The sequence below is a fragment of the Achroia grisella genome, unplaced genomic scaffold, assembly GCF_030625045.1.
Source record: "Achroia grisella isolate CSIRO2021 unplaced genomic scaffold, CSIRO_AGI_Agris_v1 utg540, whole genome shotgun sequence".
Taxonomy (NCBI): domain Eukaryota; kingdom Metazoa; phylum Arthropoda; class Insecta; order Lepidoptera; family Pyralidae; genus Achroia; species Achroia grisella.
The window spans coordinates 1,310,564-1,326,923 of NW_026712925.1; the positions used below are offsets into that span (position 1 = coordinate 1,310,564).

At 32.3% G+C, this 16,360-nt stretch overlaps 2 protein-coding genes across 4 annotated transcripts; one reads left to right on the forward strand and one right to left on the reverse strand.

Moving 5' to 3' along the window:
• Positions 1 to 450: 450 nt before the first annotated feature.
• LOC131847627 (transcriptional adapter 2B) lies at positions 451 to 7,722 on the reverse strand. Of its 3 annotated transcripts, none has more exons than XM_059197238.1 (10): positions 7,522 to 7,722; positions 7,388 to 7,447; positions 7,167 to 7,308; positions 6,674 to 6,891; positions 6,310 to 6,382; positions 5,814 to 5,967; positions 5,300 to 5,501; positions 3,658 to 3,731; positions 2,174 to 2,315; positions 451 to 990 (listed from the first exon to the last, which is right to left on the reverse strand). In XM_059197238.1, exons 1-10 carry the CDS (start codon positions 7,630 to 7,632, stop codon positions 850 to 852), a joined length of 1,317 nt encoding a protein of 438 aa, XP_059053221.1. In that variant the 5' UTR covers positions 7,633 to 7,722; the 3' UTR covers positions 451 to 849. The 3 variants fall into 3 exon arrangements, with proteins under 3 accessions (XP_059053221.1, XP_059053220.1, XP_059053222.1); XM_059197237.1 differs by having other exon boundaries at positions 5,282 to 5,501; XM_059197239.1 differs by having other exon boundaries at positions 906 to 990; positions 3,658 to 3,726; positions 5,282 to 5,501.
• Positions 7,723 to 8,463: 741 nt separating this feature from the next.
• LOC131847680 (WD repeat-containing protein 37) lies at positions 8,464 to 15,420 on the forward strand. The gene is made up of 9 exons (XM_059197308.1): positions 8,464 to 8,947; positions 9,761 to 9,877; positions 10,598 to 10,789; positions 11,181 to 11,353; positions 11,775 to 12,006; positions 12,850 to 12,988; positions 13,529 to 13,598; positions 14,125 to 14,301; positions 14,637 to 15,420. Exons 1-9 carry the CDS (start codon positions 8,770 to 8,772, stop codon positions 14,760 to 14,762), a joined length of 1,404 nt encoding a protein of 467 aa, XP_059053291.1. The 5' UTR covers positions 8,464 to 8,769; the 3' UTR covers positions 14,763 to 15,420.
• The last annotated feature ends 940 nt before the right edge of the window (positions 15,421 to 16,360 follow it).

Genomic DNA, 16,360 nt, shown 5'->3' on the forward strand with positions numbered 1-16,360 from the left:
GCAGCTGTATTGAGTAAGTCCTGTAGATTTCCAATTTCACATAAATATTACTTTTTATTTATAGATCATCTCCTAAGATTAGCTCTTTAAATCAAATCAAATTCAAAAATCATATAAACCTGTAGAACATTTTAGGCGCTTATGAACGTCTTTTTTTATTATATTTTTTTCCTCACCGTCCATTTCTACTTGTGATAATACATTTATATTTAAATCTCTTGCTACAATAATAAGTAATTGTTATTATAATCACTATCAGCTACGGGGAATCATACTCAAGGCTGAAAAGATTGGTAAAGAATTCTAAGTTTCATTAAATACTAATATTTTTTTATATAAGATAGCCTATGTCTAACCTAGTCGTACAATCAATCTTCACGTCAAATTTCATTACGATCTATTCAGGCGTGTTATTGTGAAAAGGGAACAAACAGGTATACATACATTCGCAAACAAACTAAAGGTATATAATATGTAATATTTTTACTAAGAGTTTATCAGATTTTTCTTCTAACAATGAAAGAAAACCCGTGATCATGGGCGGTAGAAACACTGCCGAAATAACGGAAACATAATAAAAATAAAGATGGTGATTTTTGCTAATTTCGTCAAAATCAAGAAAACGAAAGAATCAAGTCCGAAAATAATCAATTTTGCATAAAATATAAAATGTATGTCATAGATTTGTAGACCTTGACATTATTAAAAAATAATATGTATTCCTAAAGTCGTAGGTATTCTTGAGATCCAGATAACCATAAGCCACATTGCACTAAATTTGCATAGGTGCTCATAAGTATAGCTAGCACTTTATATAATCAATATAACAATCTTAAGTTAAATAATATGCTAGTTACGTATCCAGCCGGCGGTGTGCAGGTAGTGTCGAATAGCGAGATCGATGTCGGAATCAGGAGCGGGCGGCCGCCTCAGCAGCACTCCTTTGATGGTCACATATTGCGCTGGCGCCAGACTCAGCGAGGCACACAGCTGAATAAACAATACAGGAATTAGGATCATAGTGTGGTAAGGCAACCAAAAAAAGACTATTTCAATCGCATCATTAAGGATAACTCAAAAAATACAGGGTGGAGCGCTTGCCGCACCCTGCCACTATAGGGTGCTATGAATGTAACCGATTTTATGAAAAAAACTATTGGGGTAAGGACGCGGGTATAGTTACATAATATTTAAGACTGCTTCTCCACACTGGGCCCATGTCTGGCTACGCCCATGTGGTCAGGTCTTAATCAATAAGAAATATATGACATGAGGTTTATATAGAAAAACATACACAGTCGAATTGAGAACCTCCTTTTTTTTTAAGACCGTGACCATCATGTTGTTGCTATGTTGTGAATGCCACACTTGATTGAGCGTACCATCTCGTTGCTAAGAATTGTTAACTTTGCATAATGTATTTTATGTCAGCTAACTTTAAACTACCACCTAGGAGTTTAAGTGGAGGTAGTAAACTCTGACAACGGCGATACAATTATTATCTTTACATAGTATAGAATAAAATCGCTGACGCTATCTGTTCGCTTAGCTATTTTAAACTACGCATCGAATTTTAATGCAGTTAGTAAGTATTAACTCATTAATTAAAGGGAAATAATCATAAAATTTTAATATACATACCTACATAGCAATTGCATTACACCTGTTGTACTCTATTTAACTAGTCCATTATTAAATAAATATTACTAATGACACTATTGACGGGACCAGTTTATGTTGCTAGCCAACTCACCTGGTATAACTACCAAGGTCAGTCATATTGTTATGATAACGTAATTGACACTATTGTCTTGTAAAATCGTGACACATAAATATTATATTTATAGATAACGATTAATCTAATATTAAGTAATTTTCTTTATGGGATCGTCATGGACTATTGGTTTTCTACGCCGACTTACACCAAAAGTAATGCATTCAAATGTGGCCGACACCAAAAAAAGGAAATTTGTGTATATTTCTGATTGATTCTTCAGTGACGGAAACACAAAAATAGATAATTTGTAAAAAAATATGCAATGTAAAAAATTAAAATGCTGCGCCTTTTATTTTACACTAAATGAAATCTAAGATTTGACGAATTAGTCTAATGAACATTTTAACTTTTTCAGTTACGCGTATTATTACATCAACTTGTATGACAATGACATACCTGAATTTCATTATTGGTCAGCAGATGCCTCGAGCATCCGCCGTTGCTGTTGTTGCATGAGCTCTTTTTGGAGCATCCACATGCGATACTTCCGTCCCGTGTGCACCTTGGGCTGGTGGAACTTGAGCCGCTTTCTCCGTCTCTGTGACCATATTGTATCATAAGCAACCCTATAGATATCAATAGAACCGTACTCACCCACTTAGAGTTCCATTTGTAAGCAGACTTTCTAAAGCTTTAGAAATTTTGCTGCTATTAATCCTAAATTTTGTCTGAATTTACAGTAATTTTTCTGTTAAACGTAAATTTTTTATGGTAAGACACATATATATCAAATGACAAACGTATATGGCAGTAGTTGTTCATGTAACGAATTTCATTTAATGTTAAATGTAGACCATAAAAAACAAATTCAGTTGAGTTTCTTGGCAATTCTTCTATTTGAATCTATTAACTGGACGGTAGGTGGAAAATATGAAGAAAAAAAATACGTTCATACATAGTAGAACATTTTAGTCGCTAAAATGTTCTACATGAATAACTGGGTTTTGATATGTTTATTTTTCGATATGCCACGATCGATCAACAGTTGGATTCGAACGGGGATTAAAATTACGACGGGCTAAGCTGAGATCCGAACCCTAGCGGTGCCATCGAGGTTGGATTTCAACCACTCGATAGTGTATCGAGTGTACTCGCCTGTATTTTCAACCGGTAATATCATAAAGCCTTGCTGCAGCCAACAACAATAGAATACTTCAGAAAGGAAATGAAGAAACAGAGAGAGGAAGTCTGGAGTATTCACAAGGAAGATATTGTATTCGAGAGGATGAAACAACTGGTAATACTATTTGCATTTTCTGATAAGAATATTACATGTACACGGAATACACAAGTAGTAGTAAGAGAAATAACACCAAATGTTCATTTACATAGGTAATGGTTTCCGGTTTAGACAATTGGATATAAACTCAGACAATAGTTTCTTTTATACTTTATATTCTTAAAAGGTTTTTATTTATTTTAACCTGTTTTAGCATTCGCTGTGCTAACTTTTTATACATGTATTGTTATTGGATGGTAAGGTAATAATATAATTTTAAAACGCTACAGTCGATAAAAATTATATTCAATACAGTCAACGCAAACTTACATGTTAATTTGCCTAAATCATATTCTTTCTCTATGTCAAATGTTAAAAAGAAATATACATTTGCTAATTATCCGTATGATAATAATAATGTACACATAAAATATAGATTATTGAATTACGTGGGACCAGGGCATCTACATTACTATATTGTAGCCCACTTATGTCTAAACGAAATATCTCTTTTAGATAATACAGACTCTATCCTGAGGTAATAAAAACCTTCACTTCTAAGATAACCTTCAAGTCGTCGACTCATCTAGGTAGCGAACTTTGAAAAAGAGCGACAATAATAAATCTGTGTAAATCTTGCTATAATTTAATGATAAAATACCTTTTTCTTTGCTGCTGCGTGTTGGTCTGCGTTTGCTCTTTTATCTGATTGGTGTCCAGGCACCCACTGCTGCCCTGGCGAATACAATAGTTATACGGAATCAAACCCACCACCACACAACATTAACGCCTCGTGCCTCGTTGTCGAAGGAGTGCTATTAATTTGGCATTAACATATGGAGTTAATCCTTTAATTTCCAGATTCTTCCTATTGACTTTAATAAATGAAGTAAGTTGAGATACTATTATCTCAACTTACTTCATTTATTAAAGTCATAAATGCATAAACAGCAGGTTATGTCTATACATAACCTGCTGTTTATGCATGGATATCACTGGATCCGTCTTTACACTCTCTTATTTATTGCTTTGCTATGTGTTTTATCCCTATACCCAGTGAATTCACTGCTCTAATTATTTTGCCTCTCTGACTCCTCTGCTCAGTATGCAGTCTCCTTGGTATATACAACCACAGTGCGTACAATGTTATGTCCGATTCATTGCCAGAAAATTAAAGAAGGTACAGTAATAGTACAATAATATTTTATGTAAAAATAATTGTATCCATATAAATAGTACATAATCAAACTGAATTTAATGATATTATTTTAATTCGAGCATGCCTTATTATAGTCCAAGTACTGTCAATGGCACAGGATCTATATATACCATCTAAAAGGAATCTATTTTTTAACGATATTGTCTACGTCCACAAATACACCGCGCGAAGCTTAAGCGATGGCGTATAAAGCATGAACTAAGACAGCCTATGTGAAATGGAAATGAGAGACAAGAACAAACATACAAAAAGCAGTTTCGAATAGTAACAAAAAGGATTGATACCTAAATGAATATTAAAAATTGAAGTAAAGAAACCTGTAGTGTTAGTTGACCTCACACATCGATGGTTCAGAACACATAATGTAATCAGTTATTAATTCTTTGTATGATAATCTTTTACATATGTATAAAGTAATTAATTCAGACGTAACGTTGTTACTCATAAGTCATAGACGGTATATACAGTGATCAGCATTAAGTGTATTTAATCCTTTAAAAATATTGGACAGTAAATATATAATTTATCATTTTAATAGGGTAAACATTATCTAAAATTATTAATATCAATAACATTAGTTATTTCTACAAAGTTGAATTATAAAACTTCCAATCTTCATTTAACTAGAGCCTTAAAAATATGCATAGTGTAGTACACCTTTTTTTATACTACAATGGAAAATGATTACCCTAGCCTATGGACGCCTAAGACACCAGGGGTCACGTACATGTTGCCGACCCTTAAGAAACTTTAATACCCTCCTTGAAAAATGCCATGCCTCGGGAGAATGCCTTGGTAGGTATTTCACAATCTATGCTGGAGGAAACTCCTCTGAAGCCGCACTACCCGAGACCACATAGGTTCTAGCATGTGGAGACGAATTCCCTGTCGATGGCGAGCACCTTTTAAATCTGTTCGATTCGATCACTAGATGACATTGATTAATAATTATCTTTTTGTCTTTTATTAAATTAAATATATGATAGTTTTTATAGTATAAATAATTACATATATTGAAACCAGAGAGTAGTGTATGAGATGAGGGTGTATGCGAAGCGTGCAGTACCAGCAGGCGGGGCCTCACGTGGAGCGGGTGCTTGCGGAGCGCGGCGTGCTGGTCGTAGTGGGCGCACTCCTCGAGGCGCGTGACGCCGGCCAGCCGGTACCGGTGCAGCTCCGCCAGCCGCACGCGCAGCTCGCGCTCGCGCCACAGCCCGCCCACCACGCCCGCCTGCTCCGCGCGCCCGTAGAACTGCGCCGTCCACCGCAGACGCTCCGTGAACTCTCTACGACGTTTAATATTTAATTATTACGACCATAACTAGTGCTCCTTGATTCACTACTAGCAAGAAGCGACCCGCTCCGGCTTCGCACAGCCCCAATATTTATTTAACTTTTAAACAGCTCGAGGTAAGGATCTTCTTTTATTAAAATGAAGATAACCACTACAGGTGTTCGTTGAAATCAAATGACATCATAAGACATGTAAAGGACATCTTTGTTCAAAATTAAATACTTATAATAAATAAAGTATTTATTTGGATAATGATTAATATAAATAATTACAACCACAAATCTTTTAGTAATTAGATACTTACTTTTTTTCTTTGGCAAGTTTCCCTAATGTTCTCTGTTTGTTTCTCTGATTGTTAAAAAACATAGAAACTAGCTGAAAATCTCGGACCAGTCTTTTTCTTCTTGTTCTCTCTCTCAGGCGCCTTGTATAAATATCCACTTGTGACAGTTTTAAAGCTGAAAATATTAATAATTTATAAGCAAAAATGTTTATTCACAAAGGAGATTCCTCAAATATATCCTATATTATTACTATATGTTCTTATGTATCAATACGGTATATAACTAATTATTGTATTACTTATTACAGTATATAACTTATATGATGTAACTTTTATTTAGAGATGATTCAGGATTCATAAGTTCTCGATTTTAAAAAATATTATAAGTATATAAATTCATCAATATCTCTAGTTTATTATTTCTCTTATGACATTCAAGACATGAAAAAGGAATTATTTAATATAAATAATCAAGTTTATGATAAAATAAAATGTATCTTACCGGAAGTCAACTTACCAACATCTAGCTCATCATCTTCAGAATTAAGAGATAAAGCAGAAATCAATTGTTCTGCTTCATGGTCATGTTCCTATAACAAAATATTTTTTGCTATACCTTATTTTGTTTTGTTGTGCTTTATATATTTTGGAAATAAAATAAAATAAATATATATTAGATGAAATTTAAGTAAGTATTCTGTTTCTAAGAAATAGACAAACAATGTGACAATGTATCAAGTATGCAGAAACATCTTACTTGGTTATTACCACTGGCTAATAATTATAAAAAAAATAACAAATTTATATATTAAATAACATCCAAAACTTTCTACAAAAATCTATCACTTAAACTAAATGCTTTAAAATTTAATGAAACATACTCTTTCAAAATCATCCCTATTGGACATATAACCCAACTGTGTTGCTTCTTCTGTTGTGATGGCAAGAGGTGGAAGCCGTGACACTGCACTTGGACCAAGTGGTCCTTCGTCTCTCTCTGCACAGTGTAGTGATGGGCGAGATGTGCTCTCCACATTGCCCCATGTAGCCCGTCCAATGCTACCCTCCAAGTACCTCGTGATATATTCATCTTTGGCCTCTAAAAATTTAATAATATTTATGTTAGTCAGATATAATAAGTTACCTAAAGTACTAAAACAACATAACCAACCAACCAACTCCTTTATCTGCAAATATGCTTATATTTGGGCCATTTTGTGTTACTGGCCAAGCTAGGATGCACATTTAACATTCAACTTGAATTTATAATATTATTATGATTTCTTGTGTACGAAAACATTCAATAGATTATTTGTAGAAAGCATAAACAAATATCTTTTTAGTTGTTATTTTAATTTGCATAATATGTCTTACCTTCTGGAGTTCGTGTTTCAATATGTTTGGCAATATCCTCCCAGTTTCCGAAACCAAATTGTTCAATTGCATCTAACAGTCTAACTTCTTCATTTGCAGACCAACTGCTGCGTCCCAAAAATATACCAAAGGCACCAGAGTCCTAAAATACCACACATTACAATTTAGAAAAGAATGTATAATTTTATATTATTTAATACTCAAATTCTCATTTTACATACCATAAACTGATATGAGTGATCATTTTTATGTGATCCTATTTCAGCACCGAAGGAAAAACACTGAAAATAGAAAAATATACAATTTAAATTTTGCGCCAAAGTAGTAAACAAAAATGGCCGCTACAATAGTGTACCTGCAAGCAGATATCAAATTCTAAACACTCAGCACATCTTATACGGACTCCATTTATTTCCTCTTGACAATATGTACAATTATATTTAGCATATAAATCTGAAAACGACATTGCAATTACGTTGATTAAAATATCTATTTCACACGTAGACACTTCGCAAAAAATTCATGAAGAACAAAAATCATCAGTCATTTTTTGACACTGTATGTGACCATAGTGTAGAGGCGCAAAAATTGTTTATGTACTATGTTGCCAGTGACCATTTGGCTTTCCCCGATTTTCAATGTTATAGATAATCCTAAAATACTAAAGAAAGATCCGCATCCGGTATGAAAAAGTCTGATATAGTATAACGTAACATAACAGTTCTATTATCATTATAATTCGACTTGGTGTTCGAGAAACCGATGACATCTATTTTAGGTCGCGTTGTATAGAGAGTATTACAGTCTTGTCATTATAATATATTGAAAATCAATTTACATTTTGAATTATATACATATGTAAGGTATAATTTTACAATTACCACTGTTCCACATAAATAGTTCATTATATTTTATTTTTATTCAGCGTTTACTTTAGCCATATTAAATTTTTCCTAAACCGTATATTTTATTTTCAGTTATAAATCTAACCCACTTCAATACCATAATATTTACTTTGCTTTTTCTCATGGCAAATAATTAGGTACGTAACATCTTTAGCTAATACTTGATATGTAATAAAAGATTCATTACCACGTATGACGGTGTAAAAAAAGATTTTACTACTATTTTTATTTTTTTATGCTACTGATGCGCCAGGCGCTTGAATTATAGGTACGTATTTTAAAACAACAACAAAAAATACTCTGTATACTTCAACGTTATACGTCAACTTAATATGTCTATTCTCTGAAATGACATTTCTTCGTCTGTCTGATCTGTGTATTGTGTACTTGACTGACGATTGTGACAAAACAATTCGATTGCAATTTTACGAATTACTAAAATATTATAGGTACTTTAAATTAATTACACCTTTCTTTGTTGCCTCATTGCGTTCTTACTCACTGCTATATAACAGTTTTTGTTATTTTTTCTTCTTCGAGGACTTACGTGTTGTTCACTTAATATTACTGATCGTAAGAACTGACCTTGTATTTATTGGATGTTATAAACTTAATGTGTAAGACTCTACAGAAATTAAAGCTTATGGTGTTTGTAATGCGATAGTTTTGATAAAAAATCTCATACGATATCAAATAAAATGAAATCTAGCAAACGAAGACTTCAGGCACTCACGGAGGGCACCGATGGCTTACCTAATTACCTTAAAATGGAAGATTCTGAAACGTCAATTCCGCCAGTTTTTAGATCTAGATTGCACGATTTATTCTCTCAGATAGAAAAAGAATTTGACCTTCTGTATACTGAGAATCTCAATTGTAAGTAAACATTTGTTATTACTTTGACCAATCATTATATGTTTATTATGTTCCCTTATCTTATGGCCTTCCCTTATCATATGTTCTAACTGAAAAATCTTGTATATGCCAAACTTTTCAATCAATGCTTTAATATACCTAAGAAATTGACTTATAGATATAATTACATTATTTTTCATGTATGTCATTTTTGTCATATAATCTTGTCTTCTGTTTAGTTAGGCTAAATATTTCAGTTCAGAAGGACTTACAAGAAATTCAACATTTGTGCAATATACAAATGCTACATTTGTATACATACTGCATTCACATAATAATGATTGTTAAGTAACAACTATTTCATGCTGTTCACAGTTTTAGGAAAATGCTAAAAATATGCTGAGTAACTTTAAAGTATTATTTAAATTATTTTATGGTTAAAGTTGCCAATTAACTGGCACCTACTTCTAGTCAACATGTTTTATAGCTAAAAATATTTTTTCAGTACATAATAATTTTCTTCTATAGAAATAATCTTTATTGAAAGAAACATTCAAAATGCATATTCAAATAACAAGAATGGGCTTGTACAATTTTATTAAAACAACAGATGACATTATAATATTGATGTTGATAATAAAGGATGATGATAATGCCATACAATATTTTTCCTTCATTCTCCAGTTTTATATTCAATTTTGTAAAAATTATATACTTTATTATAAAACATTTTATACATCAGATATACCTACAACTTATTTTCACTAAAATTTTAAATAAAATATATAAAATATAAAATAATATTTAGTAATATTTTATTATTTCCAAATGCAGTACAGGAGAAGATTGATATTCTAAGTGAAAAATTGGAAAGAGAAAGTTATGTGGGAGACCGTCAAAATTTAGATTACATAGAATTTGAAACTACAGGAAAAAATACCAAAGGAAAGTGTAAGTATTCTTATTTATACAAAAACAAAAAATAAAGTCAAATTGTTCTTTCTTTACAACAATGTTTATTATGAAACTCTTATCTATATAATGTCTTTTGTGTAAGTTACTATAATCATATGTTTATTTCAGTTCAAATTTTTTATGCAAACAATAATATTTGTTCTGTTCAATAATAAAAACATTACTATACTATGCTATCTATTTATGTTAATTTTGAAATAATACCCTGATTTTATTTGGCTTAATTTAATAAATTAAATCACTTACAAGCTTTTATTTTCAATGTTTGTATGGGTCATATATGGCAAATGAACTTTAGAACAGATGACCGTAACCAATTGCTCTGTAATATCATACCTAGTTTAAATGGTAATGTATTGTTAGTTAAATTGTCAAATAATAGGGTTTGCTGAGACAATAGAAATAAAATTAAGAGAAATAATATTATATCACCACCACTTTAAATAACTACAAAAGTACTTAATATAAAATATTTATTAAATAAATTTATAATAACTGGAAGGAAGGGGATTATTAGGAGTGGGGACTAATAACCTCATTGCTAGTAACATACCCTCTCAGGTTGACCCTGGAAACCATTGTGATAAATTCATGGTGAATTTACCATGATGAGCTAACCAATCTGACATCTTATCATTCTCCACTGGTGCCCCGCCTGCCATTCCATCCGTAAGAAATTATACAAACTTTTTTTAGTGTCACAAAGCAATTCTCAGAAAGTAAAGGCAAGCCACAAATTGCGAGTGCAGACTAGTAAGATAGTATCCAGTTTCAAAGCACCCACATACAATTGCCAGTTGATTAGAGAATTCACTGGACACAAAGATGGTATTTGGGATGTGACATCTGCTCGACCAGGCCAAGCTCTTATTGGAACTGCATCTGCTGGTAAGTTGTTTTTCTCTTATATTATACCAGGATAACATATCTCTGTTTCATGTTTTTAAAGATTCTACATAAAAACATGCAAATCATTGTTGTATTTTGCATCAAATCTTGTAACATGCATAATGAGATTTCAGAATTGGTGTTTGGTGCTATAAAGTTTTTTTATGCTTCAGACATATGATTTTTTTATATATTTATATAATAGTATTTTTATAGAGGTTATGTGTCAGAATATATCAGTGGAATTTCTTACTGGATCTTCACAGCAGAAACTGTAAAAACATGATGTCCATAAGAGGCTGAAACTTTAGCATTAGTATCAAAATTATAGTATAGAACATTATTTGTTAATTTTCTATAATTAAAAATTAAACCAATAATTTTGTTTTAGATCACACAGCTTGTGTATGGAGCGTAGAATGGGGAAAGTGTCTTCTGCAGTATACGGGCCATCTGGGGTCAGTCAACTCAATCAGATTCCACCCAACGCGAGATATAGCTCTTACAAGTAGTGGAGACAATACTGCTCATGTCTGGCAGGCTGCTGTGAACTGGGATCTGCCAGTGAGTTTTAATATTTACCACAAAACAATTAAACACATAAAATAATTATCCTAATTTTATACTAGGGCACTGTAGTAGAGACTACAGGTAATACAAGGTTGCAGTCTATCAATAATGTCACAAAAATATGATAAAACAGTAGTATATATATGACATCAAGCTTTTTGAAATAATGGGGCCCTTTTGGTTTTCGGCATATTTTAGCCGAATTTTAGGCATTATTGTGTCAACATTTTATTTACTACTATTCTATCACAAAATTTAATAAGTTCACTTTAATAATTACTTACACAGAGTTCTCCATCTACCAATGATATCAAAGCATTGGGTAGTTTATCTCTTTATTGTAAAAATAATCATCAAAAATTAATAATCATCGTAATTCCTAATATATCAAGTAATTTGGTTATTTTATTACTAGCGTGGACAATCTTCTGAAGAGGAGCTCGAGGGTGGCGGCGAAGAGAGTCTTGGTGAAGGTGGCGACCGACCTGAAGTGCTCCGTACTCCTCTTACTGAGCTTAGTGGACACCTTGGTGTAGTGGTAGCTGCAGATTGGCTCACTGGTGGTGACCACGTCATCACAGCTTCGTGGGACAGAACAGCCAACTTATATGATGTTGAGACGGGAGACTGTTTACAGGTTCTAACAGGTATACGAAATAAGTACTCATAATAATATGGTACAAACACTTGAAATTTTTTCAATAGTTGATTTTACCAAGGTGGATATTGTACTAAATTGTCTGCATGGGTTTCACTATTTCAATTCTTTTAGCTGCCGAGTAGCTTGTTTTATAAGATGTACTTACATATGTGGTTTTATGGGCTACATATTATTTATTGTATTATGGTGTTACATGATGACAATATGTCAATGATGCTGTTTATGTATATAGACGACCCCTTACCATTAGGTGGGCTGTCTTGTTTGCTATTGCAATTATATAAAATAAAGTTTGACGACCTCGGTAGTCTAGCGGTCTAGCACACCGCTTTACGTCCGATGGTCGTGGGTTCGATTCCGCGCACGGCACAAACATTTGTATTCATGAGTATGATTGTTTGTATCGGTCTGGGTATTTTCTATGTATAATAATTATGTATTAACGAAAAAAAAAATCTATGTATTTGTATCAGTTATCTAGTACCCATAACACAAGCTTTAGCTAGCTTAACTTGGGTCTAGATAGCACTATGTGAATTGTCCTGAGATTATTATTATTTTTATTAATTTTAATTCTTTTGTAACAAAAAATACCTAACCTACCACTTTTTAATAAAGAAGCCAGCATTAGAACTTTAGTAAATGTACCATAAATACATAACGCAAAGCAGAATTGTCTCCATTCAGTGATGAAATCTCGGCTAATATTATATAACATATGCATCAGATTATTTTAGATCAGCACAATGACCGATAGTGGATAGGAGCAGTGGGTTTATTGCCAAAAGTACCATCATAATAATTTTAAAGAGTGTTTAATTGTTACCAGGTCACGACCACGAGCTTACCCATGCTTCGGCTCATCACAGCTCCCGCCTCGTAGTGACGGCGTCGCGCGACACTACCTTTCGTTTATGGGACTTCCGCGAACCCATACACTCCGTTTCCGTATTTCAAGGACACACTGAGTACGTATCTAAACAAATTATAATATATTCTCACAGGAAAGCGTCATAATGACAAAATGAGCATAATATAATAACAATGTTATTATAAGTATGAACTACTGTTCTTTTGAAAAGAGTGTAATTTTCTTGTCAGTTCATTTTGAGCCGATCTACATTTCGAGTTGATAGAGGATTTGATTTATCTTAAGTATTTGTAATATACCTTTTTGAATAAATATATGACAGGAGTGTTAGTGTTACTACACTAAAATTACACCAAAGATTATATTGAAATCTGACTGACACCAAAACACTATGTGAGTCAATTAATATGTATGCCTAACTGTCCAGTGTCCCAAACTTATAAGTAGACGGCGGTATGCTTGCCCTGTCATTTTGGATTCGAGTATCATCAATAATTATCACAACATCGATATTCGACATTCATCATACAAACATTAATAAATCTTTATATTAATATATACGTGGGCATTCAATAAAATTTCACATAAAATAAATACTTCCTATAATTTATAATTTTATTTACTCTCTGCTTCACAGGAGTGTCACATCAGCAGTATTTACGCGAGAAGATAAAGTAGTTTCCGGTTCCGATGACAGATCTGTGAAGGTAAGAATTTAAACACAAAAGCAGAATGAAACTGGTTAATTTGTGCCGTTTGAAGAACAGTTTATTTGTTGAACTTATTACTGAACTAATTAGTTCCCATATTATTATTACAGTTAAATATACTCAATCTTTAATTACTATAAAGTAAAAGTGCTATTTTCATCACAAGAAGTAACCGGATAATGGTTACTTCTTGTGATGAAAATCTGTAGCTTGGTTTACACTATAGATTTTTGTATAGTTAAATAGCTAGTTGATGATGTCAATTTGCGTAATCAGTACTTCTAACACGCAATTAAATACAAACAATAGCAGTTAGAATGATAATGATTATTTTATTATTTCTAATTACACATTCTTTGGTACATCGCACAAATGCCCTATATGAATCCCGTTTGATTGGCACATTTGAACGGGAGTCGCATTATAGCATTTTGACGGGTCATCAAATGTTTAGAGTTTAGATAATTTTAATATCAATTACTTTAGAAAAACGACGATTTAAAGAGTACTTTACAAATTTCAGGTGTGGGATGTACGCAATATGCGATCAGCTCTAGCAACCATCCGGTCTGACTCCTCAGTGAACCGCGTGGGAGTGAGTAGCGGTGGCCTAATTGCCATCCCACATGATAACCGACAAGTTCGTCTCTTCGATCTTCAAGGACAGAGGTTGGCTCGCCTCCCCAGATCCAGTCGACAAGTAAGAATCGATGTTATTGATATTTTTAAAACTAGAAATAATTACCAGAATAAGCTATAGTGTTGGATAACCCAATAATCGGAAAAAATATGACATAGACGAAGTTGTGCGAGTCAGCTAATATTACACAAAAAGCATTTACGAAACGCCGTCCACGAAAAATACGTGTTAATCTAGAATAATTCTTGAAAAGGAATTCGTGAAATATTTTTACGAGAACAAGCAAACATTCGATTACATGAATGTTTGCTTGTTCTCATAAATTTTCGATTTTACCTACATTATTTTAGAGTACAGTAAATTGGTTCTATACTTTTATTGTATTATCTATAAAGGGCCATCGGCGTATGGTGACATCTGTGGCGTGGGCAGAAGACACACTGTCCAGCATAAACTTCTACAGCTGTGGCTTCGACCGGCGCATTCTTGGCTGGTCCATCCAGCCTTCCAAAGAGAACTGAACGGTTTCTCCATGAAGCAATATAAATGGGGTCTTGCTTCATCGATACCGAGGTACTTCCAGGTTATGGTGAGTCATCATTAACATACTATGTGGATCTTATATCAATATTATTGCTCACTAGAGCAGCATACTGTCTTCTTACATATACAGGATCTCCACATTCTATGTGTCCTACTTATTGAACTAAGTTATGTGTCACTTTTTAATTGATACCTATATAAGTGATTTTTTTTTTATTTGTGAAAAATTGTTAATTATAGATTTGAACAACAGATATGATAGAATTAAGTACATAGAAAAGTTCACAAGGATGTCTCAATCTAACCTACTGACTTAAAATAAATTGTACCTTTAATTTGGGATATGGAATTGTATAATGGTATTCAAAATTGTTATTATAATAATTTTGGACTTTTCATATTGTAACCTACTCGAATATGTACTCTTCTAATTATATCTATTGACACGAACATATTAAATTGGTGTATTAAAATATAATAATTCCAAAACAAATATTTTCCAACTTTGTGCACTTTACATATAATAACAACATTGTACATACTTTATTATTTGGCCACAGTGTCAAATATAGAAAATAAACGAAATGTCAGCAAAAATACCTCAACTATCAAGCACAATTAGTTAGTTATAAAATATTCATAAATGGTCCTTAAAATATATAGGCCATGTAAACTTATCGTCTGTTCCCAATTAGTTGACTAAAACAGTTATGGTGTTTTCCTACTTCTTTAATTTTAAATTACACAAGTTATTGCATATGCCTTATATATTTGTTAAGAACTCAAAGTATTTGAATTTTGTATATCATTTCATTCCTAATTTATTTATGTAAGTTGGATACAAATCATGTTAATATTGTACTTTGCTTTTGTAATAGAATTTAGAACCTGCTTTTATACACGGCATATTTAGTAAGTAATCTTATGTGATTTTTATTGTCTAAACAATGCATAAATGAACAAACTAGGTCTTGTTTTCTATAGGATAGATTCGATTTCAATAAAAAGTACTAAAATGTTTATTATGTATGCTTAAAATAATATTGAATATGAGTTACTCTTTTCTCTAAGTAGTGAATGTGATACATAGTGTTATGTTGCATGAAATATAAAATAATACATTTATTCACTTTGAATCCTTTTTAGGACTATAGTGAAATATTGATTTTAAGTTCTATGCACAAAAAGTATATTATTGTATATTGTATTATTCTGAATAATTTTATTTCTGCAAGTGTTTCCATTATTATTGTTGTTAGATTTAGTACTTTATTTGTTAGCCCCTATTGTATAACTTTGTGTATCGAATTCATTCTTTATCATGATTGCGAAATATATTTGCTTATCTTTGATATTGGTAAGTACGAACAGCGCCTACATTATATTTGTTTTTTACTTGACATATTTAGTAATCAATGTTGTTGTCTTCACACATATCACAAAATTGTTTTACGTATTTATTTATGTAAATTCTTTTTGCATAAAATCAAATTCTAAATTCGTTAATTAAATATGTTAAATAGAAAAACAAACATTACAGACACAAGAAAAGAATGACGATTAATTAACGCGTGGC

Bases quoted from the DNA above. Each gene is read 5' to 3' on its own strand.
- LOC131847627 (XM_059197237.1), bottom strand. From the start codon at position 7,632: ATGTCGTTTTCAGATTTATATGCTAAATATAATTGTACATATTGTCAA. The intron at 5,968-6,309 runs GTAAGTTGACTT...TAATATTTTCAG, and splicing joins AGATGATGAGCTAGATGTTG to CTTTAAAACTGTCACAAGTG. The intron at 3,732-5,281 runs GTACTGCACGCT...TGTATTCGCCAG, and splicing joins ACGTGAGGCCCCGCCTGCTG to GGCAGCAGTGGGTGCCTGGA.
- LOC131847680 (XM_059197308.1), top strand. From the start codon at position 8,770: ATGAAATCTAGCAAACGAAGACTTCAGGCACTCACGGAGGGCACCGAT. The intron at 12,007-12,849 runs GTATACGAAATA...AATTGTTACCAG, and splicing joins CTGTTTACAGGTTCTAACAG to GTCACGACCACGAGCTTACC. The intron at 13,599-14,124 runs GTAAGAATTTAA...TACAAATTTCAG, and splicing joins CCGATGACAGATCTGTGAAG to GTGTGGGATGTACGCAATAT.